This window comes from Haemaphysalis longicornis, unplaced genomic scaffold (assembly GCF_048455015.1).
Source record: "Haemaphysalis longicornis isolate Haplotype H1 unplaced genomic scaffold, Haemaphysalis longicornis Haplotype H1 scaffold_16, whole genome shotgun sequence".
Taxonomy (NCBI): domain Eukaryota; kingdom Metazoa; phylum Arthropoda; class Arachnida; order Ixodida; family Ixodidae; genus Haemaphysalis; species Haemaphysalis longicornis.
In genome coordinates, this window is record NW_027526266.1 from 22,695,170 (window position 1) to 22,712,573 (window position 17,404).

The window sequence follows — 17,404 nt, forward strand, 5'->3', positions numbered from 1 at the left end:
AAATTGGGAATTCTGTTCAGCAGGGCAAACTTGCAAAGTGTTGAATAAATCCGTGTTTTTCAACCTTGGCCAATGTCAGGCTGCGTATTTTTTTCTGTGCAGGGAAGCCAGACAGAAGGAGGCTGCACCCTCGAGGGCCCGCGCACCACATATCTGTCAGTGGTGTCTGATGGGCGTGCCTTAACCCAAGTGTGCCACACACAGACAGCATCTGCTTGCATACAGGCTCAAACCGCATCAAGAACATCCACAGCTACAGGACCCGAGGAACGAAACTGTGTGTTCCTTGGGTAAAATTCTCTCTGTGAGCGGGCTGACGCCTTCAGAGAACTGTGCGGAGTGAGTGCAAACGTTTTTGCGTTGCTAATGTCAGTGTTAGCGGCCATACCTACAAGACGAACAGATGTTCCTATGCCTCAAACACTGGTCATTTTTTGATGGAGCCGAAACTGGGACTTTCTTTTGCAAGTCTGGCAGTGCTTTTAGGGGTTCACCGCACAACTGTTAGCCGTACTTTTTTTATCTTGAGCAACCTTGTCGGAGCCATGAAGCGCTGGATCCCAGAGCGAGACCTTTCTGTAGTTCAGGCAACAATGCCAGACTGCTTCAAACGCCACTATCCCCATTGCCGCTTTATCATAGATTGCACAGAGATAATGACAGAGGAGCCACCTAACGTCGAACAGAAACGTGCTTTGTTTTCGCGATACAAAGGATGCTACACTTTGAAATTTTTGGTAGGCATATTACCCAATGGTACAGTAACTTTTGTTTCTGACGCGTATGGCGGTCGCATGTCTGACAGGCATATCACTATTAAGTACGGGTTTTTGAATACAGTTGAGTGTGGAGATGTCGTTCTAGCTGACAAGGGATTCCCAGGGATCAGAGCCCCTACGAAAGGAATCGTGGTTTTGCCTCCATTTGCAAAAGGAAACGAACAGCTTACATATGCCGAGCTTGAGGAGGTTTATCATGTTGCACAAGTGCGTGTTCACGTTGAGAGGGCTGTTCAACGCATTAAGACTTTCAATGTTTTGAACACAAGAGTGTCTAATCACATGATTCCTTACATGAGTGATGTTATGCGAATGTGTTGCATTTTAGTTAATCTCCAACCCCCAATCATTAACTCAGCGAAGGATGATGACACTTTCGACTAATGACATTAGCTTAGCTGCCACTGAGTTTGTTGGGCAGGGCATCGATTACCAGTAATCATGTGGTAAAGATTTTCAATGGACCCGTGCACCACAAGCACGGTATGTTTTTTTTGGGAGGGGGGAGGGGGTTACATGAGAATCAGTTACAAAAACATCCATAGCCTATTCATATTAAATTTAGTTTTACTAAGTAAGAGGTACATAACTGTAATACAGTAAAACCTCGTTCCAAGAGACACTTGGGTATAAAAGCCACTTGAAAATGGTTTGGCTGGTTTTCCTATGTTTGCCATGTTAGCAGAGTACAAGAAACATGGTTACAAGAGACACTCCGTTATGAAGGGCTGCTTTTTGGGTCCCTAGAGTACATTCTTCACTATTAAGAAGAGATGCAATGCCAACGGGCCCTAATATGAAAACCTTGTAAAAACTTCCCGAAAGATGAAGTTTGGGCCTGGATGCAAGAGACCAGAGGTTCCAGACTGTTTTCAGGCGTTTGCGGCCGCAGATGTGGATATCATGTGTTCCAAAAAGCTTAGACATCATGTGATCCTCGTGCAAGTAAATGGTGCCCTGGAGAATAAACCAGAAGAGGGAAACGACGAGGATGTTTACAGGTGTCACAAACTCGAGCGTACGACGTCTAAACGTACCGTATAAATTTTTCATTTTATTGTACAGCGCCTAATTCTTCTTACACTCGGTTCTATTCGCCCCGAGACAAGGCTGGAACTTTCGCGAACGAAGAGGCAGTAACGCGATCACCCGCCGGCTCGCCGGCAAGAAAACAACAAAAATAAAACCTCCGCCGCTCCGGTTTCGTCGAAGCTTCCAGTACTTTCGAGGAGGTGCGCGTGGCCTTGCCAGTGCTTAAGAGCGTCGATCATTCTAGAATGGAGAAGAGGGAAGTTATTCGCTCACGGCGGCGGGCACGTTGGGTGTTGTGCTCTCCCTCTCCGCGCCGGCACGGCTATAAAAAGAGAAGCCGCGCCTAAGCAAACCAGCTACGTTTGGACGTCGTGATTGACAACTGCACCTGCCAGTTTGTACATCACACCATCGGCGACCCGCGCCCTGGAGGACTCCAACGTGCTCCCGGGCCTCGAATGACCGTGATCGTCTCGGACGGCCTGGCCTACAGTGAAGCCACGCTTCCCAGGTAGCCGACTCGCCCCCGACAGCGGTGCATCGTCCGGCCCGGTCGGTGAATATGCTGGGACTCTGTCTCTCATATGCACCGAACTATTCGTTTCTTTTTTAGTTAACTGCTCCGATTCGTATTATTCATATGTTAACGCTCCTGGTTGTATCATTTTGTCGGATTGGACTGTTTCTTGTATTCGAATTCCATCTAAGTTGCCTGTAATTATCGATCCGTTATCTCGTGCTTGTGTTTGTAACTTGTCTGTTTGAATATAAGTCTTTGTGCTGTTTTTTTGTTCAAGGCTCTTGCTCATTCTTGCCGCTCTGGTCGGCGAAAGCCGCACATCAGACGGCCACCCCCTTTGTCACCTGTGCCCTGTGGATTCGGTGGGGTTTGTTGGCTCTCTGGAGTCGACTCCCCATATCTTCCGACAGTGCACCCTAATTTAAGGAAACGGGTGACAATTTCTGGCGTCCACGGCAGGACGTCTGATGTGAGCGGTGAGGAGGAGAAAGAGCCTGGAACTTTTTTGGCATAGGTTGCTACTGCCTTTATAAGCGGGTGCTCTTGTTCACTTGCTCTGCGTAGACATACCTAGATAAACGCTAGATTATTGTGGCTAGATTGCGACACATTTGCAATCATGGATTTAGAGAAAATCGTAGCGTTGGGCTGTCAGCTGGGCCTGTCAGGGGCCGAACTACGAAAGTGGGTTGCGCAGAAAGAAAAAGATGAAAACGAGAAGGCTGAGAGAGCAAGACAGGAAGCACGAGAAGAGGCTGAGAGGGCTGAAAGAGAAAGAGAGAAAGAATTTCAGAGACAACTTCAGTTGGAGCGAGAGAAAGCGCAGCGAGAACAGAAAGCCCGCCAGGCAGAGGCCGAAAGGGAGCGAGTTAAAGCGGAGCGCGAAGAGAAAGCACGCAAAGCTGAACTCGAGATTCTAAAAAGGCGACTCGAGATACAACGGTTGAAGGCGGAATCCTCATCTCCTGAGGGAAATGCGAGAGAAAATAACAGCAGCCTAAGCACTAAAACTGAGGCGATAAAGGAACGCCAGGATATCTCTAGAAGCGAAGAGGTAGATTTATCCGCGATCCACAAGGAGGAAATACCTCCAGATATGTGCGAAAGCGCACCACTTGAGACCTGGAAGGACGATGATCCTACAGGTGATGCGGAGCTTGAGGATGGAGATAACATCCCGGTTGTGGATGCCATCACGACGTCGGGGCCGAACCCCTTAGACGAAGGGGTACCCGATATGGCGGGGAGAGTGCCCGAGGGAACCGTCGTCTTTCCAAAAGACACGGATGGAAGCACACTTATTGTGCAGGAAGACCCAGTTCGAGAAAGCGAACTCTCTGGGCAGACTAGCGCCGCGTGCGTAACTGACAGCTCGAGGAGCAAAGAGACTGACTCTAAGGTCAAGTTTGAAACCCCCGTGCGAAGCGGAGCCGCACTCCGCGGAGGGAACGCGCCGTACATAAGCGTCGGCGACGATCCTGTGACTTTAGCGGTGGGAGAGAAACCACCCGCTGTTTCGAAAGAACCCCGATTCGAGGCCTCGGAGAGAGGCGAAGCCGTGCTCGTCGTAACGCGAGCACCGGAAAAAGCGAAGCTGGTACATTTCCGGCGCCCAAAGTCTGCGGCCCCTGCGACGGAGCCGCACAGAAGGAAAAGAAGTGCCGAAGGTCGTGGAAAGAACAAACGTTTGAAAATCGGCCTCCAGAAACTCGTCAAACCGCCGGGCTGCCCAAACAAAGAGAGCTTGCTCGGGCTCAATGGTAATAGAAAATATCTCTACTGCCATTTGGCCCGACGGGCAGGTGTAAAGAAGCACCGGTCAGTTAATACACGAGGAAAGGCGAGGGAAGGCCAAGTCGCTAGGCGCTTAGACGTTCACCAGACGAAGGCCCAGGCACTGAAGCATTGTCGCAGGTACGGTATCATGGCGGACGACAAAGAGTTTGTCGCTCCGCGCGACATTTGTAACGGAACTTTTCCGAAGAGAAGAATTCCGCAGGCGCAGTTACGCAAGCGTCCAATAGACACGGGCTAAGCATGAAGAATGCAAATTTAGATATGCACGTGGGATATGAGTTAAACTGTGTAAGACAGAGTTGTATTTCATGTCGAGTACTGTATACTTGAACGCTGTATTCATTGTTTTTCTGTCGTACTGCACGCGAAACTTGTACTTATTTTGTCACTCTGGCTGTACAGTGTATATTCACGCACTAGTTGCTTCTTGCGTGGACGCTCGTATTACCTATTGTACAGTACATTTGCCGTGTATTATTGGCGTTACTAATGGTGACATTCGTGAACGTTGCGGTTGCATGTTATTGTTTGTGAACAACATATTAGTTATGTTTCTTATGCGTTTCATTGTATCAGTGCATTGTATGTATTTCTGAGTACTGACGTATACTCATTGTATTTGAGACTACGAGACTTTCGCACTGGAGCGCACGCTGTATTTTCATGAGTTTGCTCACTTGTAATGACTACTGGCCCGACATTTATTATGGGCACTGGCTTAATTCGAATGCTAGAACTTTATTGTTCTCAAACTTATGAGTTGTCCCTAGGATGTGTATTTGTTGAAAAATCTGCGCCAAACCGCTGCTATGTACGCGAATTCTGTACCTGTCATTATTCTAATGAAGAACATTGGGCTGTACTAGATTTTGTTAGTAGGCACAGCCTCTTTGGTTCACTAAGTGTGAACGACGCGTACGCAAGACTTTGTGAGTTTTGGGAATATTATTGCATAATATTCTGAAACTGGGGGGCTGTGTCACAAACTCGAGCGTACGACGTCTAAACGTACCGTATAAATTTTTCATTTTATTGTACAGCGCCTAATTCTTCTTACACTCGGTTCTATTCGCCCCGAGACAAGGCTGGAACTTTCGCGAACGAAGAGGCAGTAACGCGATCACCCGCCGGCTCGCCGGCAAGAAAACAACAAAAATAAAACCTCCGCCGCTCCGGTTTCGTCGAAGCTTCCAGTACTTTCGAGGAGGTGCGCGTGGCCTTGCCAGTGCTTAAGAGCGTCGATCATTCTAGAATGGAGAAGAGGGAAGTTATTCGCTCACGGCGGCGGGCACGTTGGGTGTTGTGCTCTCCCTCTCCGCGCCGGCACGGCTATAAAAAGAGAAGCCGCGCCTAAGCAAACCAGCTACGTTTGGACGTCGTGATTGACAACTGCACCTGCCAGTTTGTACATCACACCATCGGCGACCCGCGCCCTGGAGGACTCCAACGTGCTCCCGGGCCTCGAATGACCGTGATCGTGTCGGACGGCCTGGCCTACAGTGAAGCCACGCTTCCCAGGTAGCCGACTCGCCTCCGACAGCGGTGCATCGTCCGGCCCGGTCGGTGAATATGCTGGGACTCTGTCTCTCATATGCATCGAACTATTCGTTTCTTTTTTAGTTAACTGCTCCGATTCGTATTATTCATATGTTAACGCTCCTGGTTGTATCATTTTGTCGGATTGGACTGTTTCTTGTATTCGAATTCCATCTAAGTTGCCTGTAATTATCGATCCGTTACCTCGTGCTTGTGTTTGTAACTTGTCTGTCTGAATATAAGTCTTTGTGCTGTTTTTTTGTTCAAGGCTCGTTCTCATTCTTGCCGCTCTGGTCGGCGAAAGCCGCACATCAGACGGCCACCCCCTTTGTCACCTGTGCCCTGTGGATTCGGTGGGGTTTGTTGGCTCTCTGGAGTCGACTCCCCATATCTTCCGACAGTGCACCCTAATTTAAGGAAACGGGTGACAACAGGGCAGAAAGTGTCGGGAGCTGAGGCTAACAAACATCTAACAGCGCTTGCACATTTTTGTGAGAACAGGGCAACTTTCAGACTGAAGTGCTTTACCTGCAAAAGGTGGGAAAGAAGCTAGTACAACCCGCAGTGCCCAAAACTATAAATGCCTTAAGCATAGTGCTCATTTCGTCAGCCTGTCCTTCAATGCTGATGTACACTTACGTTATCTAGTCCAACGTGACAGTGTTTTTTATAATTTTTGATTGCAAGAGACCTTGGTTCCAAGCGACATCTTTTCTGGGCCCCTTGTGTATCTTTTGTTGAGGTAACGAGGTATTGCTGTTGTTTTGCCGGTGGCAGCAAGCAACAAGGATGTGTTATTAGTTTGTACCAGTCATTTTACAGGTCAAGCAGTTTGATGCAGGATGTAATGTGCCATTTACGTTTAGGAATCTATTTTACAGTTATTTTTTTTCTGTTCCATTGTATAACATTGTAACTAAGACAATGTATAGAAGCTTTGCATATTCCCTCTATTGAAGCATGTGTGCATGCAGCCAAACTTGCTTTTTTTCATTATGGTTTCGCCCCTATGGTTTCGCCGTTGGGAGTTCTTTCATTACATCTTCCTTGGTTACTGGGAATCCCTTGTTGACTAGCACGAAATACTTCGTTAACACACATCAGAATAAATGTCCAATGTTGCATTACACCGGATCGCATGCAAATTTGTTTCTTAACAGCAACTGGTGTTTCTCCAGTGGAGGTAAAACAAACCAGCGTGCATGCAGCATAGTCACAAGTAAAGGAGCACTGTAACGAAACTTGCGGGTAACATTTATTTCGCTGTTATGGGTGCCTCCCAGCCCAGTAATCATAGAATGGCACATTAGGTGGTTGATCGGCGCGTAAACAATTACTTCGAGCTTCATCTATTTGAGTCAGTTTCGGTTGCGACAAAAACATCCTTTGCTGTGGCGCCATTACAGGAGGGTGCTCTTGACATTGCTGTTCTCGGCGCACGTGCCCGAGCAGCATGATGTCAGTCCCCTAACTGCTACAGACGGCACAAGGCAGAGCAGTACACAGCAACAGCATCTAGCACATTGCCCTTGTCACAGGACCGGTAATGTCAGCTATAATGGGCAAAGAGATCAGTGCGTCATGCTGATGTCTATGTTTTAAGGGTATTCCTTCTGAGCTTTCTTGAGCGTGGAAGCATTAATTAATTGCTGTGAATGGTTACTGGATAAACTTCCTGGCAGATATCTTCCCATACAAACGAATTTTTTTTTCATTTTTCTCAGCTTTGACGTTTCGTGTCAGCACTCCTTTGTGTCGCCCTACACCACTGCACGTTTCACAGTCGCGGTGTGGCTTGTGAGTAAAAATAGAATTTCAATTTTTCTCTCACAATATCTGCATGGTGTTTACATCATGAGTGCAGCAGGGTACAGGCCTGTAGCAGCATACATTGTTTCATCAAAAATACTATTTCAGTAGAAGCCTAGACAAAAACAAAAACAAAACAAGGACCGCCCAGCCAACATTTAACATTCCAAATCAACGAAACACAACAAAGCATAACGCACTTTTCACAATGATAAACAAGCTGCCGCTGGTTTTACACAATTAACTGAGGTACTTTAACAATACGTATAATGCAATGCATTTGTCAGATGGAAGTGAATGAATGAATGCATTTATTTAGAAGGAAGAGGTCGAACGCCTAGTGTGGGGGAAGGGGCGGGGAGGAACAGGAGCAAGTGGAAGCTTCAGAGCATGTAGATAATCCCCAAGTTGTCTGAATTATTGCATACCCTTCTGTGGTGTTTCTTGCCACATAAAAAGGTATATCTGACAGAGATGCGATACGAGTGCAACTACACATGACCAAGCAATATAGAAAGTGCACACAAATGTTCTATCCTCTCAGTTTGCGAACTGCTTTAAATAATATGTAAAGTAAAACTGCTCAAGTTTTGGAATGAATTCTGGAAGAAAGCTTTCATCTCTTTTGACAATGACAGTGACCTGTTGTTGTGACGTGTACACGTAAAAAAATGCGTAATCCATGTTAAGTATGTACAACATGAGCATGATCTGGGTGTAGTAGTGTGGTCAATGAGCATGCCATCTTTTGTGTTGTACGGGCATTTGATCTCTACCAGGCGGGTGGTGTTGCCTGCTTTGATCACACCATCAGGGCTGCAGCACAGCCAGAGTTGTTCTGGGTGTATTACAAGTCCAACCTGTTGAAAAACATTGACCAGTTGGTGATTTTTACAGAGTTTGTACAAAATTATACCTCGTGAACGCGCGTTCCCAGGGCGTGTGCAAGTGTTCTTCGTGCTCCTGCTTCTGCATCTCTACGTAAAGAAAATAAAGTTAATATCATTGGTTGGTACATGTCTTTTTTGGAGTGTGAATGTCTGGGAATAAATTCCTCTTAAACAGCATTTATCTTTTCTGTTTGTCTTTTCCAGTTTTGGTTCTGCCTGTAAACTTGGTGCACCAATGCACCATCTCTGTACAATGGCTGTCCTATTGAAAGAGCCACATTACAGTTATGGGCCTTTGTTATCTTTTTTAGGGTTCCAGGTGTGATTATTTTATTTACATTTTTTTACTTCTGGGAAACCTCTAATTCACTATGCAGCTAAACTAACATTAAAGTGCCTCCCCAGTTTATTTCAATATTTTAAGCGCAAACTCAGCATCGATGCAGTAATTCCCACTATTGTTTCATTTCCTATTCCGTTCCTCTTGGGTGGAACTGCACCCCTGTTCCCATTTCTGTTTTTCTTTTCTTTGTCTGAAGGAAACAATGTTCCATGGTAAATGCCACAGCTTCTTTCCAATAAATTAATTTTCTTGTTTTTTGCGCTCACAGTTAGCCGTTAATTACCATAGCAACTTATTACCCATACAAATGTGCCCCTAACATAGGAAGTGGCATTTGTTGTGAATGACCTGGGTGTTTTGAAGGCTTTCGCGAATTCTTCGAACCGCGATCGCCTGCTTATCACACGATGAGCCGTGGAGCTGGTGATCCGCTCACAGCGTTCTTCGTGCCACCTGAGACAAAAAATAAAAAAACACGCACCGCCGTCTCACGTAAGCATTCAAAATAAACCTCTGTCTAAAAAACAAAAAAAAACAGACCTTTGTGTTGTTGCTTGGCCGCGTGTAGCCAAAGAGGTCTCAACAACTTCCTCCACATTGTTGATAACAAATTTTCGGTAGAAGTTTCTCTCCGCTTCTGTCAACGCAGACAAAATTTCCTTCCTCTTCACTCGGAGGGGTGCTGCACTCGTCACCTCCATGGTGCTGTAGGTCTTTCCTTCTTCGCAAAAGATACTTCGGGGCAGCCCCGTATCTTCTGCATCGACAACTTCGTCGACTAGGTCGCGAAGTACGCCGCTGCATTCCGATTGTACTGCACTGGTGCCGCTTTTGCACTGCAAGATGTGCGTGAGGACGCATTTTACCTCCGGGAATTTTCGGAGCACAGTTGCCGGACACAGTGGCTCAAGCAGAGGGGTAGGAAGAGGCTGAGCTACACAAAAGATTTAGGACGTTTTTATTTTTTTTAAATTCACGCTCTCGTGGTCGTCATATATGCGAACAGCTTACCGATGAAAAGATCTTTGACAGATTTTTTGGTATCCAAAGTTGGACGTGATGATGGCATACCCCAGGCGCACAGTTTAGCTGTGCCCGATTCATGTTTGTGTTGGTTTATGTACATGGCCACGGCTGCAGCGTGCTTACACCATCCGCAGCACCCAGCCTTGCAGCTGCAGCTGGCTTGGATGATGCGTCTTGGTTCAGCCTACAGCTGAAAGGTAACGCGTGCTATAAATATATGCCCTCGCGGCTTATTGAATACGCAAGGTTTCGTTTGCGCCGCGCATCTTCCGATGACATGGGAGGGTGCCGTGTCACTATAAATCACTTCTCTAACTCCGAAAACGTGTTGACCGCGGTACAACTTTTTACCGCGAGCCAGGCTTTTTGATTTAAAATATTTCTCTAAGTTTTCTGCGGTCCGAAATCCGCAAAAGAGCACCTGCTGATCTTGTACGCTCATGTCTGCGCCAGTCGCGCCGGTTCGCCGCTGTCGTCTGCTTCAGAAAAACTTACCGCGTACCTACCAGATGGCGCCACCAGTTCCAAAACACTGTGCCACCATTTCTTCTTCTTCTTCTTAGGTGATTCGGGTGAAAAAGGAAAAGGAAGTGCACTGGGGATATTATTGAGCCCAACGGGGGGCTCACCTGCATACAACCCAGTGCGGTGGGGAGGGGGAGGAGGGGGATATAAAGATAAGAGAGGAGAAAGGGGGTGATATAGGGATAGGTAGTTTCAGCGCACGAGGCCCATTGGCGGTGAGATGTTTGAGTGGCGCCCCCTGGATCTGACGTCAGCTTAGGGACCCGCTCCGCTGTCGTCTGCTACATTCGCCCCGCTGCTACACCCGCGCCGCAGTCGTCCGGTTCTGACTGGCAGCAGTGCCTTTGCTAGAAATCGCCCGCTTTGATGCTTTGGTGCATTAAAAAGCGTGTTTTCAATCAGATTCTGACGGCTCTGAATAATTTCAAGCTTTGTCCCGCACAATTTTACAACACACGAGGAGAGAGAGAACGACTTTCAGAGAGCATCGCTCAGACAATCGTGTGTAGCTCGCCCTCGTCCTATCTAGCGTATTTGCGAGTTTCAGCGCTCAGAGCTCCTCGATAAGTATCCGTAGGCTTCCCTTAACTATTTCTGAGATGCTCTTACGAAGACTCAACAGTCTAATGCTACGCATCAATCAGCGGGTCGCACAGCAGGAAATAAAACGGGTGTTTTCTCTTTCTTTCGTTGTTGTTAGATGAACTTTTTTTTTTTTTCTGTGCCCAACGCATTCATTTTTCTGCACCGTCCTAAACGTCCTAGGTGGTTTGGGGATGTTTGCGAGGCTCACAATGTTCGTGTGAATATTCAATGCAATAAGATATGTGCTACGGCGCAGATAACGTTGTCCACAGTACTCGAAGGCGGCTTTTGTGCACCTAATTTCTATCGAACCATCGATATCGTAACGAACTCAATCTCAACACGAAAAGTTATGACATGATTATGGTGGTGAAAACTTGATATACTTGCTAACTAACGCAATAAATAGTATACATGCCAATTTTCAGTATAACACAATTCGAAACCAATGAATATGTCCAGACAGCTCTTTATTGTTTTCCAACCCCTTCAGTCGCAAAGAACAAATCCTGGCCTACTCGGGATGACGTTCGGTGAATTGAAGAATGAATCTAACTCTCTCGTCTTGGACTGAGGAGCCTGCCCACTAACCAGCTCAATTTTACTGTTAAAGTTTTCTCCTCCTCCTGGTCCTCCCCTCTTGAGTGCAGTTTTACTATAACGCTGAACTGAATATTGGGGTGATATGGCTGCGGCAAATGTACCGAAATATCCCTCCAAATCTGAACAAACATAGTCTTACTGTATGTTTGCCTTACAGGTTACTCGTTTTGCTCAATAAGCCTGCATACTGGTTAGAAGCCTGGTATAAAACCAGCACGCGCCTATACACACAGGAGGTTATTTGGAAATCAACCTACATTATTTGTGCCCCATAGTGCATGTCGGCACACTTTCATGCCGTGACAACGTAAAGTGACTTGATACAATAGTTTCGAGTGTTAGGCAAGGTTGCCAAATCTGTTTTACCTTACATACGATTAGCTGGAATCGTAATGCCTTCTGCCAAAGCCGACAGCCCCAAAGGCCTGGAATTTGTTTTGGTATTCCATTTTCGCTGTTGTCGATTGTCAGCCTCCGGCTGTTACCTTTGTTCGAAAGACTGCTGAACACAGAGGCTGACGCCTAGCTCCCACTCTTCGCGCTCCGCACAGGACCAGCTTCGCAGAAATGCATGGGCGACGCCGGCAATGTTTTTTTCCGGAGCGGTATCAAAAACTATACTTAAAATCACGCCTTAAGCTAGTTTACGCTATTTTAAGTCTTTTGTTACGAAAAAACGTTGCGCATTCGCGAGATCTGCTGCGGACAAGCACAAAATCTCAACCGCGCGCAAAGAAACAGCATAGAGAGCGAGCCCGAGTGAAGCAGACGACAAATGAGAGAATCCCTAAGCCGACGTCACGGAGGCGCGCTCCGCAGCGCCGCCCGTGGTCGCGCTCACCGCCAATAGAGCACGTACGCTGACATGTCGCGTGATAAGCCTGATACGATGATGATGCCAAAAAAGAATAAACCAGTATATCATGGGAACGGACAGGAGCACTGCCAACACTGTGTCTGGCGCTCTCCTCAAACGTTGCGCGTGCTGAAGAAGCTCCCACGGGTGCATTATCGGGCACGCTGTCGTGAAGTGGCGGCAATGGGTTGTTCGTCCCCACTGCGTGAACCGCTTTGAATCCCAGGGTTTGGAAGTATCTGCCTGCTGCCCAATCTGACAGGGGCTGAAGCAGACAAAATTTCCGAAGATTCGGCATGCATCAAACTCAGAACGGCACATTTCTTTACGATAATTTTCACTACAGGAAGGAGAAGTGTGAACGCCATATACCGCTGTGCACCAGTCCTCCGACGACGGTGATGGGCATGATAAGTGGACTGGTTCGGGCTCGTTGATTGCGGAATTGTAAATGCATGAAAATAGGACGGTTGTATCTTGTATGACTCGTGTAGCTTCAGTCCTAACGTGCTATAACAGTATTACGAATATTCACGAACACACGATATACCTAACCATGTGGTGGCAAAACGTTTAAAGAGCAAAGGAAAGGGGTAGAAGGGCGTGGTTAGCCTCCTAAGTCCAGGAGGCCTCTTGTCCGGGCTGCCTCCAGTCTGCGCCGCACCTGCAGGGCGACCTGGCGCTCCGGTGCGGAGCTGGTCAGCTCGGACTCCCACTGCTCAGGGGAAGGGGAGTGGTGTGGATGTGGGAGTTGGGGGCAGGAGAAGACGAGGTGGTAGGTGTTGAGGGGCATGTGACAATGTGGGCAGTCGGGTGGAAAGAGAGAAGGCGAAATGTGGGATAGAATGATGTGGTTAAAGTATGTTTCGGTCTGTCGTCGGCGGAGGATGTAGGCCTGTTGGGCGTTGAGGGAAGGGTGTGGGGGGTGGGGGGGGGGGGGGTATCGCCGTCGGGAGTTAGTGTAGTGGCATAAAAAATTGCATTCAAGATTGAAGCCCGTAGGCAAACATACCTTTGGATATTCTTACGTCTTCCCGTAACCCCCCTTTTTACGCACAGGCGCTTCAGAGTAAATTGATTTTGCCAAATGTGATAAATTGTTTGCGCGAATGCTGTTACCTATGAACTCAATACCACTGAGCGTCACACACTGCTTACTGCCCAATACAACTTGTGTAATTTATTATCGAAAAAAACCTGATATGTTCCCATGTGTGCCCTTCCTGAATAACTTATTGGTTCAATGCCGGCTTCTTCTCACAAATATGTCACTCACGATGGTACTTATGGTCATAACATGGACCGTATGTTAAAAAAAAGTTCTCTGAAAGCGTACGTCGACAGCGTCTGTGCGTTGTATCCTATTCTGCTGACCGTACGTCCATTTTTATATTCAGACGGCACGGAACACAAAACCCTTTATTTCTTGGATTTTAAGTCGTTGCCGAGAACACAAAGGTGCCGGACACATGTGCACTTAGTCTCTTACTCCCCAAATTTCGTAAAAGATCCCAACAGCGGCGTCTTCAGGACACGCGTGTCGTATAAATTCTTATGAATAAAAATTCCGTTCTGCCTCGCTGCATTTTTTCTTTATGTAGCCTTCATTTCACAACGTATCAGCTTGTCTTATTTTTTGCTCTGTACATATGCTTCGTCTCGTATGCTCCTCCAAAGTTCCATGACCGAAGAGTTTATTTCGACCTCCGCAATTTTATCTTCAATGCGCTGCAGCTGCGTCGGGGTGAAGCATGTCTTCCAATCACCAACCTTAGCTTGCCTTACAAGACAGTACTTACTGTTCTCAGGTAGCCCTTCTCCCTTCACAGACGAGTCGCTGGATTCAATAGCATCTCCAAGTCCGGCGTTCGAGTGCTGAGTGCGAAATACAAGCACAGATCTCATAATTCCGGCGGAGCATCTCTCCAGCAGCTTCTGCAACATTCCCTCGTCCTGCTCGAGCTCCGTAGCGTAGCTCTCGCCCAAGAAACGGGCCAACCTCAGAACCGTGCCACGGGTGTCCGCCATGAGTTCCTCGTAGGTGACAAAGAACACGTTGGGCTCGTTTCGCAAGGCGTAGCCTGAAACCACGTGGTCGAAATAGTTGTGACCGGCACAGTCCCCTTCAAGGAACGCTTCAAAGAACTCGTCGAAGGTGCCGTCTTGGAAGCGGTACTTGTTGAGACTGGTGGCCATGCGGAAGAACGAGACACACACATCCCAGGGGTTACGGGCAACGTAGACATACTTAGCCTCTTCGCTCACCGTCACAGTTTGCGGCGGCTGGTGGGTGGAGAAAATCCGCAAGGGCAGGCTTGGCTTCCAGCCCTTGAAGTCGACAATACCTAGATAGCGCATTTCATCCAAGAAGTTTTGGTAAGTGGTGATAGGTTCTCCTCTTTTTAAGATTAGCTGCGTGATATACAGAACCCAGTGCGTGCCGCTCTTCGGGAACGTCATCTGTACGAGATCCCCTTCTCGCGGATGAAACCTTAAGGATTCCCTGAAAAGTTCTGGCTCGCAGTGCGGACCCGCTGGAACACCGTCGATGATCTGGCTGAAAGGCTTCTTCCTCAACATATCAATGGCCTTTCCGGACATTTCGAAGCGGTCTGCAGGTTCGTTGGCAGCGGGCTATCTCAAGACCCAATGTTTGCGGCAGCAAGTAATCAAGCACAATCTGCTCTTGAAGTATTTCAGATGAACTGACGTCTGCGTCACGGCCTTCCTTCGTAATATGACGCGACTTAGGATAGCAGGCCTGTTGGAGGAAAAAATGCAACGTTGATCGTTGACCCACTCTGAAGCAATTTATTTTAACAATGCAGCTTCACTGCGCTCAAAAATCTCTTTCAAGCCTAACCATCTAAAGCAAATAAAATTTACAGATTTAGCTGCTGGGTTTTGTAGCCAATCATTGCCGCTGAAAAAATTTTGTGACGCTTTTAAACTAGCATTTGGCTATCCTTCTATTTAACTGTGCTTAAAGTGCAGCATTTTGGGGACTAATTAATATTAAACAGACTATGAGTCCTGTGAAACCATAGATATACACTTCAATTACACCATGTCTTAAGATACCTTGTCTTTGTTTACATGGACGTTATGAACAGCCCATTAGTTAGGCTAGACTACACTGGGAATGCACACACCCGAAAAGTTGTGAAGAATTGCATCCGCTTTCTCAAATCCTTTGCCGAAGAGACAATTTTGCTTTGAAAAGCAGCACAAAAAAGACATATATTGTGTTTTGCTCGATGATGATTGCGGATGCTTCAATAGAAAGCCTGAAACTTTGTAGATAATGCTGATCCGTGAAAATATTACAAGGCAGAGCTTTGCATTGCCACTTAGCATATGAGCTAGTTAATAACTAGAATATTTCACGGCAACTTGTATCGAATAACTATACTTGTCGAGAAACGACTGTAGTCATGAGACCTTCGAATTATAAAGCAGCAAAAAGTTCTCAAAAAAACTTTCTCTGCCACTCAATGCCGAAATTGAATCCCCAGGTAATAAATCTTTAATTACATTCAATGCTTCAGGCGACAACCGAGCAAGCCCCTCAGCTGCCACCGCAACGCACCCAGTGGGTTCTACTGGTACTCTTTCCATATACAATCCAAGTTCTACACCCAGATAAGAGAAAGAGACCAAGAAAAGCGAGATGAAGTAAAGACACCTACCGTCCACCATAAGAGTGCGAGAAAAAAATCCGCGAAGGGGCCCGTGCCACAAAGTGATTCCCAATTGACGAACAGCTCAGAGAAACACCACACGCCGCAGTACGCAGCGATTTGACGGGTCGGGCGCTCTTAACACCAGAGTCCAGCTTGGCAACCGAGTCACGTGTGCTTTGTATTTACACCATACATAAAAAGCAAATGAACAGTGGGCTGGGAGGACGCTTGTATCGAGCGTAAACATGCTGCGTGCCGATAGTGTCGATACGGCCTGCAGATACTAGTTGCCTGAAACCAGAGTGAACGGGCACAAAAACAACATTGAGCGTTGCTTCCTGAGAACAGCGGCATAAGACTGGAGGTGAGCCAACCCAAAAAATCCTACGCTTCTTGGTTTGACGAAACGGATGTCCCGAAATGTAAGTCTCTGGCGTCAGAAAACTCCACATCGCTTTTGTCAAATACACCATTTTTGCAAGAAAAAATTCACGCGTCTTTGCAAAAACGTTTACGCTTACTAGCGCTTAATCCGACCCGCTAACCTCACTACCTGCAGTTGAACATCTATTCCTCAGATAGGGAACAGAGGCTCCCTCCAGCGCTTTCTCCAGAGTATAGTGGGAGTTTTCAAAAGGAACCTGTAGGTGGTACTACGTCATCGCAGGAATACTTGAGCTGCCCATTAACGGAATGTTGCTCCCACACCTGAAGGAACAAAACCACAAACCAAATGACAACGTGTACTTGAGGGTGAGTGAAATATGAGGGAAACGGCCGCCCTCCTGAATCACCTCGAAGCCAGTTTTAAACATATTGAATTTCGCCTGACAACGTAAGAAGGGGCGTGAAGAGGCTATATTCAGAATTTTCAACGCAACTATTACCATAACTTTTGCTACAAAAATTTATTGAAAATGGAAATTCTGTCGTTTCATCCTGCTTTTTAATGGACGATGCCGAAAATGGCGACACACGCACAAGGTCAAATTTTATTTAACGGCAGAGCCTATCATATAACCAATTCGAATTGTCCGCAAGCAAGCTGACTGTACATGTTTAAAGCAAAACGAGGATAATTGGCAGGAGAGCAATAGACCATGCACAACGCGGGTCTTTCTTGAGGAGGAGGCTGAGGCTGCGACACACTGCCGTCTCTTCATTACGGCATTGAAAATTATTGGGGGGCTATGTACTCCTACTACATGATAAAAAGAATCATACGCGCCGAACAGCATATTGGAGTCTGAAATATAAGTTGAAAAAATCCATTTCATGTTCCTTTATTCCAACATTTCCTGCTGATAAAAGCATGGGGCGTGTCGCGTTCGGTTATCGGGTAAACGTACTCCGAAAAGAGATTTGCGAAATTTGCACTTGATAACAATAAGCACTAAGCGGCCGGGCTATCGGGTGGGGC

The 17,404-nt window shown here is 46.9% G+C and overlaps 1 protein-coding gene across 1 annotated transcript; it reads right to left on the reverse strand.

The window, feature by feature from the left end:
* Window positions 1-9,106: 9,106 nt before the first annotated feature.
* LOC144166067 (sulfotransferase 2B1-like) lies at window positions 9,107-14,659 on the reverse strand. The gene is made up of 2 exons (XM_077695725.1): window positions 14,101-14,659; window positions 9,107-9,159 (listed from the first exon to the last, which is right to left on the reverse strand). Exons 1-2 carry the CDS (start codon window positions 14,657-14,659, stop codon window positions 9,107-9,109), a joined length of 612 nt encoding a protein of 203 aa, XP_077551851.1.
* Window positions 14,660-17,404: the final 2,745 nt, after the last annotated feature.

Excerpts from the sequence above, each read along its gene's own strand:
- LOC144166067 (XM_077695725.1), bottom strand. The coding sequence starts at position 14,659 with ATGCGCTATCTAGGTATTGTCGACTTCAAGGGCTGGAAGCCAAGCCTG. Across the intron at positions 9,160-14,100 it reads AGAAGGGCTACCTGAGAACA|GTGGCACGAAGAACGCTGTG; the intron begins GTAAGTACTGTC and ends TTTTTGTCTCAG.